Genomic DNA, 20558 nt, shown 5'->3' with positions numbered 1-20558 from the left:
ACGGTCGCTCAAAATCAATACCCCTACTCATCGCCGAGTACTAGCGGTTTAAAAAACATGCATTTCCTACGTTCCACCATGTACTTTTGGAACTTCAGCGTCTATGGCTATTTTATAGTGTTCTGTATTAGGGATAATGTCCTTCAGCGATCTCACAAACCTGGAAAGAGGGAAAAAGAAGAATGGAAGGAAGAGGCCTGAGAATGAAGAAAACCCACGAGAAACCTCACTCAGAATGGCTGGCCAAAAAGGCTTTACATCTTCCTAACCGAGTGTTCCCGTTGGGACTGATACTTTGAAGCAGCAGCGCTATAAATAAAGATAATGAGAATACGCCAACAAAGCACACAACTTAAGTTTTATTATGACGAAGTCCCAATGGTGGCCACCAAAACTAAATTGTTTGCAATCATTTCCCTTCCTTACATGCAATTATGATTCCTGAAAATATCTTTTACTTTCTAGTTTTCGGCTTTCCCTTTCAGCCTTGTTACGAAGGAAAAATAATAAAAACATCAGAAAAATACAAGGATTGGACTTGACCAGGAAAGAGCAGTGCGAAAAACGTCTTGTCTTAGCTGCTAGTCAAGCATCGAATGGTGAAGCAGCACACTGAAATGGCGCGCTCAATTTGTGTGTTCTTTTGTACTTGAAGGGCTGCCAGCCCATGATGATGATTTTCATAGGTTGGTTAAGCAAGGACTTACCTCTCTTAAACTTTGGATTATTATTATTACGAGGCAATGCAGAAAGTCGCAGACGTTTTGGCCTATCGCGGCAGTGAGCGGAGCTAGAGTCATCATCTTGGTATCAGAACGTTGCCATACTCAGTATGCATCCAGCTGTGGTAGCGTGAGGACTGGGAAGCTCTTACTGTGCTTCCTGTGACGTGTTACAATGTGCGCTGCAATACAAAATCCCGTCTCTTGTGAGGTGCGTTCTGTGATTAGGGTTTTGCTAGCAGAGGTATTGGAAAGATTGAGAAAGTAAGGCGCGCAATTCAAAATAAGTGGTGGGGAAAAATTAACGCGAAGGTGTTTTATCACGACAACGAACGTCCACACACGTCCAAGCGTATCCGAGAGCTCTTGGATGGTTTTGGATGGGAGGTGTTCGATCACCCACCACAACGCCGGATTTGGCGCAAAACGACTACCATCCTTTCCCAGCGATGAAGATATGGCTCGCTACATAACCCCTTGATACTGACATCGAACTACATGCCGGTGTAAGTCAGAGGTTGCAATCGCAGGCGGCAATTTCTACCGCGACGATATTGAAAAACGTGTGCCATGTTAAAATAAGTGCCTTAACTAGGATGGCGATTATGTGGAAAAATAGCTTACGAGTGTACTTTTGAAATGTATATAATACAATTGCAAACGTTCGTTCATTTTGTTACTTTTTATTTCAAAACGTCTCCTTTAGCAGCTTCGAGACGTTCTTTGATTCGTGCTTTTATGTTTCTTTTTGTCATGCCTATATAACCCTCCAACCAACTACTCTTTATCTCGCACACTTCTCACTTGGGTCAGTGTAATAACTCTTAAATTAAGTGATATTCTTCTCTGAAATTTATTACACTGAACTCTTGAATATAAATGTAAGTAAATTATTGGAGGAAATTGCAGGGACACCTTAAACAACACACGGAGATGATGTGAAAGGAAATTAAATGAAATCTTTCAGTTTAACGTCTCACGATTCTGTCCTTCGCTAAGGAAGACGATGATTAAAGGCAAGTGAATAATGATGGAAGAATTGGTGGAATGAGGAAGTGGGAGTACCCCGAGAAAAGAAAACGGATACGAAGCTGTCCACCACAAACTTACTTGCCCGGGGATCAAACCAGGGACCCTACGCACCAGAATTAAGTGCTCTACCACTGAGCCATTGTGCCACCCATGAATACGATGTGGTCCATCCCAGTCTCTCATGACCTGAGTGTAAACCAGACATTCCATGCACCCTACGTAACTACCCCATGACTAAACCACCAAGCTTCCCTTCCCTCTTATTCCTTCAATTAAAAGAAATGGTGCATATACTTCGGCATTCATGCTAAATTAGATCTTATGAGGATGATTCGGAAAGTATTACCTCCAAGTCCATTACTTGGCCAATAGTACTGTAAATATTTTGAACTGTTTATCATTAATGCACTGATGTTTAAACTATAGAATGTCACTTGTTTCATCTTCCTATTTCTTTTCATTCCAGAGTAATAGAGCAATACATGGCATCCAATGGTGACGTCTGGTTGAAACAGGGCGCTGTTTTTGAATTTCTGACTGCAGAAGGTTGTACAGAGCCATTACGACCCGGAAACGAAGAGTCAGTCGATGAAGTACTACCACATGTCCTCTCTTCCGCCAAAAAGTTCAAAGTTGTCCCATCTGCTGGCAAAGTGTTGTTGACATTCTGCTTCATCCTGCCTATAGTCCGGATCTTGCACTCCGCGACTTTCGGCTCTTCTCCAAACTTAAGGATCATCTTAAGGGCCAATGCTACAGTTCTGAGCGGAAGTGGAAGCAACAGTTCGGCAATGGTGTCGCCAACAGCCACAACAATTCTTCGCCGACGGCATTAAAAACCTTGTTTCGCATTGGCGCAAATGTATTGCCCGTAAAAGGGATTATGTTGAAAAATAATGCCACCATTTATAGCTGACATTGCAAGTTTTCCACTGTTACCTGTATCGGTGCTATCTGTCAAACACAAATAAAGATATCACCTTGAAGGTATTACTTTCTGAATTACCTTCGTATAAACAGAAAAAATACGTACCTGATATATCGAACTGCAAGTCCAAAATCTGCAATACAACACTGTCCATTCTTTTTCACTAGAATATTCTTGCTTTTGATGTCTCGGTGGGCAATCGCTGGTTTTCCCCTGGTTCCAAATATTTCTAAGTGGAGATGAGCAACGCCACTAGCCGCTGAAAAGGCTAGAGTCAACAGAGAGGTCGTGTCCAACACGTGAGTCTTCAGATAATCGTGGAGGGAACCGTATTCATGGTAGTCTGTGATCAACAACATCTGAGTCCACGAGCCAGTGCCTTTAATATCAGCAGCAATAAAACCTGCAAACGAAGCAATGGAAATATTCACACCAAATTTACAACAATGCATAAAGTTCGGCTACCATTTAATGAGTGTGTGAAACTGGTCTTTATACAATTTGAACTTTTTAATAACTACAAATATCATTTATGCTTATTTTCAGGACACTCAATAATAGTAAAAATACTTTGGTACCTAGTAATGTTTTTTCAAGAGCAACATTTCATCAATTCTGTCGACCGTAACTTAGAAGTATGAAATGTAATGAAACAGTTTTTAATTTTATTCGCGTTACGGGATTCTCAAGAGTGAAACATTCATTCATCATGTCATTAGTAAAGCAGCGTAGCGGAATATTCCTTACTAAAGAAAGGACTAGAGACGTGTTGAAACGTTCCTGTTAAATTTAACACAAGGATGACCCTGCCTTTTTAAATATTGAATATGCATAGATCAAGAAAAAATGTTCTGTGTTCTTTCTCAATCGTTGAGTGTCAAGGCACGGAATTAGGTATGTAAGTGTTTTTATATGGTATGTTAGAAGAGTATTCCAACAATACAAAGGAAACAGTTACAACTTCTTCATGCAATTATAAGTGATCAAACAGCAAATCACTGCCCTTCAAACACTTTTGAACACGGGTTCTACATTCCTGGTGACGTATTCCAGAATAGTCACAGGGATTGGTTTGCAAGCCTTTTCAATTCTAATGCACAATTTCACTAGCGCCTGTGGCTTCTTACTGTACTCTACATTCATGACAATCTCCACAAGTAAAAATCTAGGCGGGTTAAATTGGACGAACGTAGAGGTATTAAATCGGGTTCCTTCGTCTCTTGAGTATCTCCATGAAAGTGTGGCGGGACACCATTTTGTTGAATAAGAAATGGCTTTCAGCTCGTCACGTATAAGATATTACGTTCCTTCGTAAGCACACTATCTGGGGAAGTGGGGAAGGACCTCAGCGTTTGATTGGTGTGATAAGAAAACACAGGGAAAATTAACAAAAAACCCAGGAGGGGGAGGGGGTAAAATTTTTGTGCTTTCCAACAGCGAATCGAATTCAGGGTCATATGGGGCTCACTTTACCAGCAGGGAAGGCTTCCTTCATTCTTAATACAACTCTTTTTAAATAAGAGCAACGATACTACATAATGGTTTAAGCAAACGGGTTTTAATTCGAAAAGCGGTGAGTTATTTAACCCTTATCCGGGCAACCGGGGCCTCCCAGGCCCAGTAGCTTCATTTTTTTAAAATTTCTCAATAACCATACATATTTCGAAGACATAAAATACTGAATTCTTCTATCTTTCGTCGAAGTTAAAACCGGGCAACCGGGGCCTAGGAGGACCCGTATAACTTTAGTGAAATTCCTGTCAAATATTAGATCAAATTGTCACATAATTATATATTGAACACGTAACATATTGAACACTATTGTAATCTTTAGTCGGAACAGTATGCGGCAACAGACATTGAATTTTTGAGTGTTCTGAACTTAAAATATATACTGGGCCTGACAGGCCCCTGTTGCCCGTTTACGTTACAAAAATGTCTGGACCGGATTTGCTATTCTGCTTGGTCGGCTTACAAAAGCGTGACACGAAGTTTCGCTACTTGACAAAAATATATACCGGTACATTCTAGACTAGTCTGAACAGTAAGTGACAATAGGCATTGATTTTGTGTATTCTGCACTTAAAATATATACTGGGCCTCACAGACCCCGGTTGCCCGTTTACGTTACAAAAATGTCTTGCCCGGATAAGGGTTAAGTACACCTATGAAAAAGGAAAAAAAAAAAAAATCTGTTTAAATGCAAGTACGTCAAAAGCATTAAAACACTAAATATATTTTATAATGCTCACATCCGAGTTTAATTCGATACTAGATATAATTCGTTATTTTATATGATTTATGTTTATTATTTGCTTGCTTTTATAACTTATTTTGCTAATGCGAGAGGCCGGCACTTATTTTTTTTTTATTAACCCTACACATGTAAAAGGCACTATTCATACATGCTCCACACTTACTTACCACGTCACGGCAGTCTACCATATGTTATATTACTTCTATTCGATTAGGAACTTGACATCGTTATTGCAAAAATCCACTAACAATCTATTCAGCTTTGTGCTCTCTTACGATCAGATTTAGTACACGCTAGACTGACAGTAACCTTTAGGCCTATCACACATCCGTAAACAATGATTCTAAGTTTATTTAGTATTATTTCTATGTATGCAATTGGCTTGCATATTAGTGGTATTTAGGAACTATGGTATTGCAACAAAGTTAACATATTAGTAAACATGGAAGTACCTTAGGACGTTTATTAACTTAGCGCTGCATGTTAAGAGACTCTTATCACACAGCACGAACTTTCCCAATAACGTAATGAGCGAAAGGTATTTTTGGTAAATTTTCCGTAATTAATGCCCAAAAGACTTCTCTTACGTTCATAAATAATACATCGTAAGTAGGAATCCCTTTTAATAGTGTAAATTATTAGAAATTTTCCACATTAACTTATCTTTCATAATTCTAACTTTCGACAACATACAAAGTTTGTGAAATCTCTTTAGATAAGCGCTTTCTGTCAAAGGTGATGAATAGTTACAAGACGGAACATAAAACACAACGATTACATTTGCATTAACAAACAACATAGCAGATGAAAATTCACAAGTTTAACGGTGAAACGTCACAATTTTATAGACTCAGTTAAGTAAAATAATATTTTAAGTTGTGAGTACGTTTCTATTAGTGTTATACTAAAGACTTCGACTAACATGTTTCCTGTTGTAGTCAGGCCTTTAGTATAATGCTAATCATATGTCAAAACAACTCTGCACGATGCCCATTATGTATAAGTTTTGATTTTGGCTGTACTACTACGGTTATCTTCCCTTCTTCCACAGAGTCGAACCATGAGATGCACATTTCCACAAGCCATGCAGATGACCCAATTCATGATTCCCAAGGAGAGACTAGATAGGCATTCATGGCTATATGGAGGACCATTTCAATCTCGAAATCACAATTTTCCATCTAAAAAATAGGTAAGCAAACTGCTAGTAATTATTTTACTCGAAGTGGTTTGATGACTATAAGTGGCTAGAGTAGTGTACAAAAGATTGCTGGATTCTGTTTTGCGTGCCGGTGTTTTGCAAGAAATGATAGCATGCATTGTGGCACAATAGATGATTGTTTCATAAAGACAGGATATTCACCATAGCACAAAGCCACTGAAAGGTTTAGCGTTCATGAAAAATCATACTGCCACCTGTCTTGGAATACGTTCATCAAAGGTACACCCATTAACATACAACTGCAGGAATCAAAAGAAGCCAGGTTAAAGGAGAAAGAAAAAGAGACTGTGAAACCGTATGTATGTTGCAAGATTGAGCGACATAATTCGTGTGCTGGGAAAGGGAGGGAAACATCTTTGTGGTCGTCATGAAAGTGAAAGAAGTGATGGAAAAGGTTTATTTTATTTTATTTTATTTTTTTTAAGAAATGGTCGATCTGCTTAAGAAGTACGATCCTTTTCCCTAATTTTGTATTGACATCGCAAGAAAAAAAAAAAATTGTTTAATGGTATACAGAGACGATGTAATGACAAGAATAAAAACATTATGTACATCCACTGCTATACACACTGCCTTAATTTAGTTCTTGTTAGTTCATGTACTTCACACAAAGAAAATGCAATGATTTTCGATTTCTTTGGGATCATTCAGATGATTTATACATTTATTGAGGGTAGTCTAATTAGACATGCAACGTTTAAAGAAGTAATCAGGGAGAAGAAGCCGTCGCTGCAGTACGGAAAGAATACAGCTCCTTAGTTAAAGCAACTTAAGAAATAATTGAAAACACGGGTGATTGCGAAGTCCGAGATAAAGGAAATGGTCTTTTGCTTCTAATGAAAAATTTTAACTTCATAGTGAATATGGAAATAACGCATCCAATCTTGCAGCTTATTGTACGAACAAGCAAGATGTTTCAGTCCTTATCCATTGATTTGTGCGAAACCATGCATGAGGTTAATAGCTTGTTAGTTGCCTTACGGGATCTCCGAAGTGCTGAATTTGCGTTTGATGAAATCTTCAGTAATGCAGAAGAAAAATGCACAGAAATTAACATTAGTGTTCCGCCGCATAGAAAGCGAAAAATCTCTTTATTTGTGGGCGACTCACAAGAAACAGGTGCTTTTGCGGAAATGACAAAGGAGGCAATCAAGTATTGAACATTCTATCCTTTACTGGACAGCCTTATTCTGGGACATAACACAACATTTTCCCAAGAGATTATAGACCTCATTAAAGTAACTGGGAAAATTGTTTGCTTTGCTCAGTGTAATACAGTAGTACTGATTTCAAGTACGGGTAGTAGCAGAACGTTTTGGTCTAAATGCGTCAAAAATTTAAGCTGAAATCAGACTTCTACGATAAAGGCGCTTGAACAATCCTCCATCTACAGTTCTTGATCGGTTAAAGTGGTTGCAAGAATTTGGAAGAGAAAGGGTGTATGTGAATTTCTACAGACTGCCGATTACTAGTTGCTCATGCGAACGGAGTTTCTCCAAGATGAATTATATCAAGTCCAAACTAAGATCGACTATGCTTCAACAGATACTCAACTCCATAATGTTGCTTTCTGTTGAAAAGTCGATTTCAGTGAGCATAGATATTTGGCTCCATTCAACAGAAGAATGTCCTTATAAAAGCTCTTGTAATTGATGCCATTGAAAGAAAAAATACCCTTGTAAAAATTCTGATGTTTCTTTGATAAAACCATAACTCACATACACATGTATCGATGTATGATTTTTTTTTTTTTTTTTTTTTTTTTTTTTTTGTACCATGTTAATACTTTTTATTATGTCTTATGTCTTCCCAGTCTGCACCCACATTACTAACATCCTGGCGCTACCTATGCCTCTGAGTGAATGAGAGACAATGTGACATGGTGTCTTACCTAAGATGTTCTCATGACGCATGAGCACAGTCTGATAAATTTCAGTCTCTCGGAACCAGCTAGCTTCCTCCGTAGTAAAAAATACCTTTACCGCAACTTTTTCCCCTCTCCACCGTGCCAACCACACTTCTCCGTATCTTCCTTTGCCAACAGAGCGCACCATCTGGATCTGTTTGGCTATCGTCCTCTGAACCTGTAATACAATACATGTACAAGTTAGAAAAAATTTACACACTAAAAGAAGCAAAATCAAAAAGAAATCGAAGTTATAGCTACCAGATAATATTAATCTTCTTCACTTTTCACGAAATATTCTTCCCCCAGGTCTTACGGCTAGCGGGCACGCCCTTGGTGTATAGGATCCCGGGTTAGGGTGAGCATTGAAATTTGAAAAGCAATCAAAATGTTTCACAAAGATAGTTTTAGGTATGATGGTGGTTCGATAACACGACAGGTCACCATACTCAAATATCTATCTGCTAACTGGATAAAAACACGAACTCCAACTTATCAATGACACTGGAAGATTACTATGCTATTCTATCGTTACTTCGTAAATATGGAAGTTCTGAATAACTGAACACACAACACGTTAAAGCTTTCTCAACTGACTATTCACTGATATTGTAACATATACCTATTAAGCCCCAATCTTCTAGAATACTGCCATACCACGAAATCTATTTTGGCTGCTTCAAATATGAAAGAAAACGGGTTTTACGGAGATAAGATATTTTGAATATTGAATAACCCATTAATTTGAACTAATAATACAAGAAATCATTTAACAAATTTCATCGATGATAAACGGAATGGTGAAGCAGAAAAAAAAAATAAATAAATAAAAACTAAAGATCTATATGTTCATGAATTTATGATGCACATGCAAAGAAATTCGAATATGATTCTTATCATTTGTGAATTTGATTTTCCAGTTATACCGTAATTTAGTGAGTTTGTTCAGATAAATGTTTTTAACATCTGGAATTGCTGTTTCATAAATTTTCGCATAACGAGAAACTCGTGAAAATTTCTACGTTTTTTTTTTTTTTTTTTTTAATATTACTTTCTTAATATTTACATTACGCTCCTGTGTCAAATATAACCATAAGCTGGATTTATGGATTTTAAGAGCGAATATTGAACTCTCTTTCTATGGTATTTATTGCCTTGTGATGAACTGTACACTGATTGCCACTATGGCAAATTTATCTGCTAAGTGTTTTCATAAATCCCCCCAGTTCCTTTATCCTGATGCTCCTACTTTGTTACACTTATATAATATAAATATCATCGCAGATAGAATTAGTACACTGAAAAACACACTTAATCATTCCTGTAAGTTCTCTGTTCTTCAATAATAATACAAAAGTATATATATATCCATACTAATTCATGAAAGTATATATAAATGACAGTGACTATATTTGTGACCTAATAACTGTTGAACCACCCGACCAATCTCAATCAAATTTTCAACATAGATGATATTAGAGCCTGGGATGGTTTTTACCATTTCACTTCGACGGTAGAACTTAGGGAATATATATATAAAAATGATTTTTAAAAAAATATTAGTTTTTTCCATAGTTTTCGGGTCGTTGAGACGAATGAGACGAACAGTACCACTTCTTATGCCGTTTAAATCCAAATTCAGCTCCCATTAGTCAGGGTTTGCCCAAGTGGGCCCAGCCCGAAAAAACCCAGCGGGTTTTTTCGGGTTGGACCCACCTGAAAAAACCCGCCTTAAAACCCACCTGGGTTTTTGAGCTTTTTGTTAGTATATTATTGGTACAACTAAGGTGATCACATTGAAAGTTATTTTTATCAGATTTTGAACTTTCTTTGGGCGAATTAGATGCTCTCATTTTAAGGTAGACAACAACATTCAACATAAGACCTTTATAAAGTTCTAAAAAAAACTGAATGGATGAATAAAAAAAACTTCCCTTAGCTTGAGATAATTATAGAACAAATTAATGTGTGGATTATACTTACAGCCTATTTGAAGTAAAATAAGCAATTCTATATTTTAGAAAAGTACTTTCCGTGAATAGTGTGCTTGCTGACTCGGCGCCGCCAAGAGACGTTATCCCTCATACGTTGACGAGTTTAAAGTCATAGGTGCCGGTACTAACAGTAAATATGTTAATACATTAGTAAAACTATTAGTATTATTTCTTACCTTTGGTGGTAACAAAAATATTCAGTAAAATTTGGTTTTCCAACAACAGTCATTTGTTGCTACCTTTCAAATAAGCATTCTGTAGAATCAACACCAGCAATAGCATAAATTTCTTGTCAAAATTAAGAAACTTAATGCTCGGAGCTCCCAAGACTACGTAACTGTTACTATTTCAAGTGCTGAGTTCAAACTTCAGTATTTATTGAAGTTTCGATGTACAGTAAAGCAAGCTGCATATTCAGGGAAAACCTGTCGTGAAAGAAGTGTTCGGGAAATTCCCGCAATGGAATGCGCAAAGCATCGGAAGTGAATACTTCAACAATAAAGCTATTTATTTTACGCTGGAAGATATTTAATTTCGTTTATTACATTTTGAAACATTTACTTTATAAATTATGAATTATAGGCCTATCTTTGTTAATTGTTTTAAATTAATTTTCGGAAAGGAATAGGGTTGGTTTTTCACCGACCTGGCCGGATAATTGCTGTTATTTTGATTAAAGCCGGTGACCAGTGCAAACTTCTTACCAGCCCATTTATGACCGGTTTTTTCAAACTTGTATCTAGTTCAAAGTATAGATTTAAAAAGTAACTTTCATTCTGTAAATCCAAAACTCATCTTTCACCATCTATCAACGATTAATATATTTTGTTCATCTGCTTACATAATTTTGAAGAGGTGACAGGGACTGTATCACGGAAAATTTGAAATTTACTTGTATGGAACTTTATACATTTATTGAGAGTTAAAAAAGGACTTCTTAAAGCAATTTCCTGTAGTTGATGTGTAAATTTAAAGAATAAATTTCATTTTCCAAATCCAGAATTGTCACGTAAAGATTAATTTATTCATTTGTTTCGATAAATTTAAAGAAGTGGTGATAAATAATAATAATAATAATAAAAAAAAAAACAGCCGATTTCAGTTTCCCATTTATAGTATTTATAGTAAGGATGGCCCATTCTGGAATTCGGAAAAATTTCTAAATTCTGGAATTTTCCGAAATCCGGAAAGTGAAATTTCCTCCGGAAAGTGAAAATTTTGGCCATTCCTAATTTATAGCATTAAGCTTATTATTGAATGCACTAAGGATATGCAGTATACAGGTGCTAATGCACTTTTGTTCACGATAGTATTTTCCTTCCCATGGGGGAGGAGGTCCGAACAGAGATACGTTACACTTAGACCTATATCATAGGGAATTTTGCAGGGGTGCGGTTTTTCTACTTTCCATAGCTGGCAAACACTAGAAAAGAACCGTCTTGCAACAAGTGCTCGGGAAATTCCCGTAATTGAACGCACAAAGCATCGAAAGTGAACTTCAACAATAAAACCATTTAATTTACGTTGAAAAATATTTATTTCATATAAGACATTTTGATGAATTATGTCTTTGTTTCAAAATAATATAGCTATTTGGTATTCATATTTGCCGAACGTCTCTCAGGCTCTTGGGATGATCTACATTTGTTCGTTTGTCTGCCTGTACTACACAGTGTTCAACTTTCGGTGTTTTAAATTTTCAGGATACAAACTGGAGACACTAAATTTTCTGCATAGATTTTGGCGGCATACGAACGTAAAATTACAAAATGGCTCTTTAAAAAATTGCGGATATCCACGCTACAAAGGGCAGTTTTCGGTCTTCCAAGTTGAAATTTTCAGAGTAAAAGCTCGAGAGACTAAATTAGCTGTATATATTTTGGCGGCATAAAATTTCAAAATGGCTGCCATTATTCAAAATAGCGTGTATCCATGCTACAGGGTACAATTTTCGTACTTTTTAAGTTCAAATTTCGAAGGTAGAAGCACGAGACATTCTAAATTTGCTGTATAGATTTTTTCGGCTATCCAATAAAAAATTGCAAAATGGCGGCCATTTTTTCAAAACAGAAGAGAATAGAAAAATGTTGCAAGTTGTGACGATGACAATCTTGAAATGTAAATCATATTTTAACATTTTTACCCCAAAGACATTGAAATATTTCGAAAAAACCCAATTAAACCCGATAAAACCCAATTAAACCCGAAAATACCCGAAAAAACCCACATGGGCCCAGGTGGGTTGGGTTTTTTCAAAATACCCGGGTTTTTTCAAACCCTGTCATTAGTACTCCGATATTAGTGTCAAATTCATAATTTGTCAGGTTCCTAAGTTGATTGGTGACAGTTTTGTGCCCAGGTCCACAATGAAACTCATTCTCCCTGCCCTGTGCGAAGAAATATATATATAATATATATATATATATATATATATATGGTGTGTGTGTGTGTGTGTGTGTGTGTGTGGGTGGTATAGTTTCGCTTGATGGCTACGACGGCTGATCTGTAGTCAACTGCTGCTGAAAAATTTATTCAAATGTTGCCTTTTACCTGAAAAATGTATGCTCATGAAGCATGTACTGTACATATTACTGCGACCGGAGGTATTTTCTTCATGAAAATCTTAGTGGCGAATGTGTTACTGAACATTATCAAATTTATTTTGTTAAAATATCCCGAAATACCTATTTTTTTCTAAATTAATTATTGATTTCAATTAGAAATGAAATGAAGTTTTTAATTTAACGTCCCACGTTCATGCACAGAGGCTAAAGAAGACGGTTATGATGATAATCGGTGAAATAAAAGAATGAAGTAAGTGGGAGGAAACAGGAGAACTCCCAGAAAACCCATGCACAGGTTGTTTGTCCATAGCAGCGTTTTCTTGGCATGACCTGTGACGGAACCAGGGATCCCACACACCTAAAGTGAACAGACTACACTATGCCACTGTGGCTTCTGATTTGAGTTAGCGTTTGAATTTTGTGTGTTACGTCCTTCTGCAACCTCGAAGTTATGAGGAACACGGCCTACTACGATTGAGGCTTATTAGGTGTAACTCAGGTGAAGTTAGCATAGGCCTCCAAGAAAGGTGGATGTTTCCGTATTATTGATCTGAGTTTTACATCACACAGCTCTGGCTTTTAGGCTCAGTGAGACAATGAAAATTGAATGATGAAATTATCCAACATATGAGGATAAGTACAAAATTATCCGCAATTTTAACATAACTCTTCTTACTTTCTTCATGCTGACTTCTGTCCTTTTTTATTGTATTGTAATGATGTTTTGGTCATGCTCCAAGTTTGACCTTAAGAGCAGTGATCCAATTTTTGTGGTCGGAAGGTGTTATCAGGGGCTGCAATCCATCAAATACTTTCGGCACAATACGAGAACTGTCTTGCCGCAACGGAGTGTCTATGAATGGATTAAAAAAATCAAAAATGATCGCAGAAGTGTTACGCACGAGGAAAGAGCCGGACGATCTAGTTACAAATGATAACAACATTGAGCGTGCACGTGACGGTTCTGTTAGACGAGTGACTATTGATGAAGTGGCACATCGTTTGGAAATTAGTCGTGGTTCCTGATACATCTTCCGACCACAAAAACTGGATCACCACTCGTTGTTCCTCTTTGGTTCAAACTTCTAATGGAGCGGCCATGATCTATCTGCAACAAAAGGAAGACAAATGGAGGAGCGGCCATGATTTATCTGCAACAAAAGGAAGACAAATGGAGGAGCGACCATGATCTATCTGCAACAAAAGGAAGACAAATGGAGGAGCGACCATGATCTATCTGCAACAAAAGGAAGACAAATGGAGGAGCGGCCATGATCTATCTGCAACAAAAGGAAGACAAATGGAGGAGCGACCATGATCTATCTGCAACAAAAGGAAGACAAATGGAGGAGCGACCATGATCTATCTGCAACAAAAGGAAGACAAATGGAGGAATTAGGATCAAACTTTCATAGCGTGATTACAATAACATAAATATAAAATAAACGAGGACAGAGGTCAGTATCAACAATGTAAGAAGAGTTATGTCAAAATGGCGGATATTTTTGACTTACCCTCGTATAATATCTACGAAAGGTTAAGTGTGCAGCCTAATGCTTTAGACTGATACGCAAGCTCACTTATTGTTATTTATTTATTTATTTTATTTACGTGTCAATCGGCCGAAGACGATACTGCACTTACTGCCGAAGGACAGCTAATTCTGACTTGATTTGGTTTTTAGTTTAGCGCCCCTTTTAGCAGTAAGGCTATATTACATCTTAATGTGGAATCGGAACCACATGAGCTCCCGCCGGCAGTCGAACTGTGTTTCCCACGCCAAAGGAGCGTACACTAACCGCTTAGCAACGAGGGAGCTCGCAAGGACAGTTAGTAAGATCGCCAGTAGCGATTGATGATTTAACCGTACAATCACAACGTGTGGTCACCAGCGACCCCAGTCCATATAAAATGCATTCTGCGTCTGCGCCGTTGTGAGAATGAAACACGACATTTCGTCTACATTCAGGTCACAGCATGAAAGTGCATGTTGCATTGTTGTGTTAATGCGGTAATTTCTGTGGTCTTTTGAGTGCTGGGGTCATATATGACCCCACGTTGTGATTAACCAAACATTTTTTTCTTTCTTTTGAACAACTATACAGCAAAGTATATTCAAGTGAGCAAATTTCTTTGGAAATGGCGCGATCAAGAAGGTATTCGATTCAGGAAGACATTTTAGATTAATCAGACAAAGATCTGTCCGATGTGGATGAACCGGTAAATGAAAAGGAGGATAATGACAAACAGGATGAACAAGCAGATAAATTTGAAGCTGATGCAAATAATGATGATGATGCAGACTTGTTACAAAGAAAAGTGACTTATGCGAAGAATGGCAGTACTAAACCGTTTCACCAAAAATCTGCTAGAACCTTGAAGAAAAATATCATTATTATGTATTCTACAACTATCTTGTATAATCAATAAAGGAACGAATCATATCCACAAATATAAAGTGTATAAGATGATACACCTAAGCTGTATAAGATGCATAAAATAATATAACCTGACAAACCTGAACTAACCTCTTCTCACGTCACTAACGTGACCTAACCTAACTTAATCTAATACAACTACTCTCCAGACTCAGGTCGTATATGACCCCACATGTCTTAATGAAAGCACGTTGTGATTATAGGATAAATTGGCAAGAACCTCGCATTTTTTTCAATTCACGAATGGAACTTAAAAACGTCAACAATAAAATTACCATATCTATAAATGCGAAGCTTAGCTGAACCAAGAAAATTAATGGAATCAATCTCATTTGTTTAAAAATACAAAATACATTACAGTTTTTATTATAATGCTGAATATATAGCAATACAGGTCTACTGTTTGTAATAATAATAATAATAATAAAAAAAAACTTACTAATAACGGTAGTCCCGATCCCGATCCTGAACTTCGCTCTATCAATTCTTGGAGAGTTCCACTGGCACTCAGATATGTTTCGCAATTTCTTGATGCATCAATCAAACATTTACCCATTCTCATTTCCTCACGTCGTCTGTATTCTCGTCTTTTATACCTGAAAAATGAAAAACACATAAACAAGTTTTTTTTTTCCGTAAAGTTTACAATACGCAAAATTATGTACATACTCGCACGTGAAATGAAAGGAGAAAGTAACCTCTCTCTTATAATTAGATATTGTACAATGCTTGGAACTCATTTTCAATTACAGTACTTAGTGAATGAAAGAATATACTATGTACTCACCAATCTATTCATTTAGTCACGGAAAAACATTTTGTCAAGCCTGATTGATTGCTTCAACTGGTTCTTCCTAGATGCTAACTTTGAGTTCAAAATACTGAGCCCATTTTCTTGAAAATTTCTATTTTAATGTATAATGTGCAATATTGATTTAGTACCGTTGATTTTTGAATGTTTTAATCCATTAATTTAATAAGAATTGGAAAAATATAATGTACAGTTTTACATGAACAATCAATCTTCAACGGTGAATGGAAAAAAAGAAAAAAAAGATAACGAAAAAACTAATGAGAGGGGTTGTTTGTTGTAAAGTTGTAATGATTCATTCCTGTTCTCTTCAAATCACTGGATGAATAATATACAAAAATAATACCAGTGATGGTTACTTAATGCATTACTATGTATTAAGAGGCAAACTGGTTTCAATGAAGTATTATCTTCCTCAGTCGGCAAACCTTCGTGGAGAACGCTCCTCATATTTCGAATTCGTACGTTATTATCTTAATTTTATGATCACTTAATTTGCTGAATATGTAAATCCGATGGCAGAACTTTCTTTGTCTTTCTGCGATGAGCTTTTGTAAGTCAAAACTTTTCAGTAGGAATTCCAAAATAAAAAATCAAGATTAAACTATAGTTCGAGTTACAACCTGTAGAGTCACATTTTTTGAAAGAGTTTTGCTAAAAGAAGCGGATTTAAAATATTTATATAATACACCGTATTTTGTAATGAGAGCACCTTTAAGGAATTTTCTTGTTTTTTATATCATGATGGGGGTCCATTCTGGATAATGTATGTAGGCTGGTCTGTTGTTCCAATATCATCACTAAGTCCGTCCTTTGCTGCTGGCTTTTTCTCCATCATATTAGTAACCACTGAACCATAGCTTTCACATATGGCCTCGGACAATGGCGTACTCAAACAAAACATCATTAGCTTTACTGCAACAGAGTATTTGTCTCGAAAATCTGTTACTGCAATTTAGAGAGAGTCCTCAATTGAAAAAACTTTCCTTCATTTCTTGAGCTGGTTACAAGGTCCTGCATAGATTTAATGAAAAGATTGTATTCAAAAAGTAATATGTCCTGATCTATATAAAAAACTGAAATAGGAATATATTCACAAACTCAAAGATATGTACACGTAACAGGCATGTTTTTATGCTTTTCTGTTGGCTTTTTTTTTCCTGGCAATTTTTCTGCACAGCTCGGCAAATTTTCTGCGATCATATCAAAGATCGCGACATGTTCTGCTATGGGGTTATATTATAGTTCACCGAAGCTCAAGTTGGGTATACTGTTTTCTTCCTCCCAATACATGAACTGTAAATACCTCACCTGAGTTATAAACAGAATGAATTTTGTGCTTTCTATATAATTATTACATAGAAAGCATACCGAAGAACTAAGAAAACAATTCATATTATTTACACTATTTGCAATATCATCACCTTTAATATTATATACATATATATACACACTCCCTGTTTGTTGCACACTTGATACTCACGGTAAATATGATGAATTTTGGGAATATTCTCTACAAATGTAAACTTTTACCTTTTTTTTTTTTTTTTAAATCTTGTAACGTTTTTACGTTAATTGGCACGTAATAGTAAGAACATGTAGTACTTAAGCATCGTTTTTCTTAATATAACAGCATGCGTCAAGTGCATACTCAATGCTTATGGAATTTTAAATATTTGGGCGAAACCACACAAACTATTGCAGGCAGTAGGAAGTGAAACAAGGTCCAAATATAAAGAGAAAAAAAACTACGACGATAAATTTCTACAAGGAGTTCGAGAAGTCCCCATACCCCTAGTTCGAGTGTCATAGAGAGTAGTGTCAGTATAATTTTAGTTCATTTACTTAGTACCTACTATAGTTGAGTACTTATATATTGTTGAACACATGACAATTGAATGAGCGAGGGCAGACTATTCTATCTACTTTTGACACATTCTAAAGCAAACTCATGTTTCTCCCAATCAAGCTGGGTTGGTTTACGAGGCGAGTCCTTGCCAAAGCGATCTCTAAACACACTTATTACCTGTGTCATTGTTTGTCCTATATCCACTACCCGTTCCTCAACTGTGTAAATACTACCACTCATATTTAGTCATGGCTTTACAGCTGAAATGCTCCGCGTGATCTTGAATGCAGAAATACCACACAGTATTATCTGTGACCACGAAGGCACTATTGCCAATACCACAACTAGAATTACAGACATTGTTCTTCACAATATTCAAACCTAGGTGTACGAGAGCTTCTTGGTCAACCTGCACTTACACATGCTACACTTTTTTTTTTCATGTATCACGCATGCTCAGACTGAAAAGTTGGCAACCCTGTTCCCCTTAGACATTAAAGGACTAAAGTGATGTGCAATTTACGAGTTCCCTCATTAGACAAAAACTTCATAGCTAGGCATACACATTATATGTAACAGAAAAAAAGAAGAAACTTACCTTAAAAATACGAACGTAACTACGACAAGGAAAACAATTAAACACAGAGTAATTGATATCAAGAGTGCGATGTGGGCCACACTGTCATCGTCTGCCAGATAAGGGTCTGGAGTAGTGTTTCGAACTTCATATTTTGGCAACAAATCTTTGTTACAAAAATCTGTGTCGTTACAACATAAGATGTTTTTAGGCTTCCTATGAGGTGCTAGGTGACCTTTACACTGCAAAAACAACAAACAAAAGAAAATAACTGTTAGAAACAACACAATGTGTTCCAAAAGAATGAGCCCAAAAATTATTATAGTATATCCTATTCTTTTAATATCCTTAGAATTACTTGCGAACGTTGAAACTGCATTAAGATACGAGTATGACAACTGCACTTTTAGATTGCGTTAGGTGCATCACTATATGATGATGAATGACAACAGCGACTCATACTCCAGCGTGCTCCGAATATACTCTCAACTCGGTTAAAACAAAAGTATCTTAAATGTACTTCTAATATCCGGAAAAATATTTAATTTATTCCGTCAGGTCGCAATCAAAATGGTCAACTGATTATTTAGTACTAAAGTACTTTGAATTACCTCCATTTACATTTCAATCGATAACAAAGCAAGGAAATTATATAGGTAATTTCATGTGATCATTTTAAATTATACAGATTTTCGTTTCATGCTTCGTCCGAAGGCAGCAACTATCCTCGCTAGGAAAATAACTTTTCAGTGTTTCCAAATCTTCCAACTACAAGTGTATCATATCAGTATTTAACATATGTTTAGGAAATGAAAATGAGGGTGTTCGACACATGAAACGAAATTTGTAGTCCTACGTCTCACAGATATGCCCCATACTTTAACAAAAATGGATGTTCAATGAAAGTGAATGATTGTTAAGGAACTGGTGAAATGACAATTTGGCAGAAAACGAGAGAACTTCAGGAAAACCCTAGTATACGATGTGTCCACCGTAAACTCATACCAGGCTGTCTAATATATATATATATATCGAGGTTTTGGACGTCAAAACTGAGAATATTTATTGTAATTTGAAACGAACATTATGAAACCATATACGCACCATTTTGTTCGATAATCTTCTGCCATTTTTCTGGCAACACAATAATCTTGTCGTTAAAGAATTTCTGAGGTTACTAGTAGGTAAAAAGGGGCTTCCACGTATCCACGTGCTTCTTTTGAAACTAACTCAATACCATTTAATGAGTTCTGCCGAGACCAAAACAAAAGTCTGACGGTGGCACGCCCGGGCTATAAGGCGGATGCACTAAACATTAAGATGAAATTACCTCAATTTTTGACGGACCGTTAAAGATGTAAGAGGATAATCCTACAAGTTAGGCTTCCAAAGCACTGAGGATGCACGGAAACTGTTCGTGCAAAAGTTGGCAGCTATCCATATGGTTATGTTTGTTGTTCCACTTTACCTCTTTGGGAAGCTCAGTCTTGGCTTGGCAGTCACTTGTAATGGAGTTCCTGCTTGATGCTACCTCCAACCGTAAAGTTCGCACAGTTATTCGGTTTTTGAACGCAAAAGGCGTTAAATCGTTTGAAATTCATCGCCAATTGATGGAAATGTATGGCGAGTTGTACATGGATATCGAAAACGTCCGGAAGTAGGTGGGAAGTTTGCAGCTTGTTGTACTGAAATTCCCGATGAAGAAACCAGCGGAAGACCATCAATTTCCGACGAGACAGTCGCGAAGGTTGAGCAGACGAGTAACTAGCACCTGTTTCCTGCGCTATATACATATATATAAACCCACCGGAATGTGGTTCAGCAATGACGAGATGAAAAATATGGTTCAACGCTTTCTCAAACACTTAGTGGTGAGTTGGAATGGCATCGGCATAAAAAATAAATAAATAAAATAAAATAAAATAAACTTATCGCAGCGCCTACAAAAATCTATCGACCGAAATGCCATATATAATACAAGCTTTAAAACCATGTAAACACGATTAAAAATAAACATTTCTATGTATTGCTTAAAAAAAAAAAAAAAAAAGGAAATTTTACTTTTGGGATCACTCTCGTATGCGGTTTGATGCTGTTAGCATGGAATAGGTTATCCTTTCTGTTGATTAGTTCCCACCATTTTTTTTAAATCGCTACATGCTCTCGCGGTAATTGTCAATAGCACAGGTTATACCCGGCGATGTCTTTCAAATCCAACTAAACGTACAGCATCACCTTCCAGGGTGAGTGTGGGCTTT

General features: G+C 36.7%; 1 protein-coding gene across 1 annotated transcript in view; it reads right to left on the bottom strand.

Annotated features, from left to right (window-relative positions):
• tkv (serine/threonine receptor kinase thickveins) overlaps positions 1-20558 on the bottom strand; it is a gene marked incomplete in the record, with an annotated part of 73297 nt that overhangs the window by 13603 nt on the left and 39136 nt on the right. Inside the window, 4 exon segments of the mRNA XM_081760511.1 lie at positions 2788-3085; positions 8053-8245; positions 15503-15659; positions 18322-18542. Coding sequence (XP_081616637.1) covers positions 2788-3085; positions 8053-8245; positions 15503-15659; positions 18322-18542 — 869 coding nt within the window.

Source organism: Thermobia domestica, chromosome 5 (assembly GCF_964235325.1).
Source record: "Thermobia domestica chromosome 5, izTheDome1.hap1.1, whole genome shotgun sequence".
In the NCBI taxonomy this organism is placed as follows: domain Eukaryota; kingdom Metazoa; phylum Arthropoda; class Insecta; order Zygentoma; family Lepismatidae; genus Thermobia; species Thermobia domestica.
The sequence above is the reverse complement of the archived record's forward strand: the minus strand, read 5'-3'. Positions and strand labels throughout refer to the sequence as shown.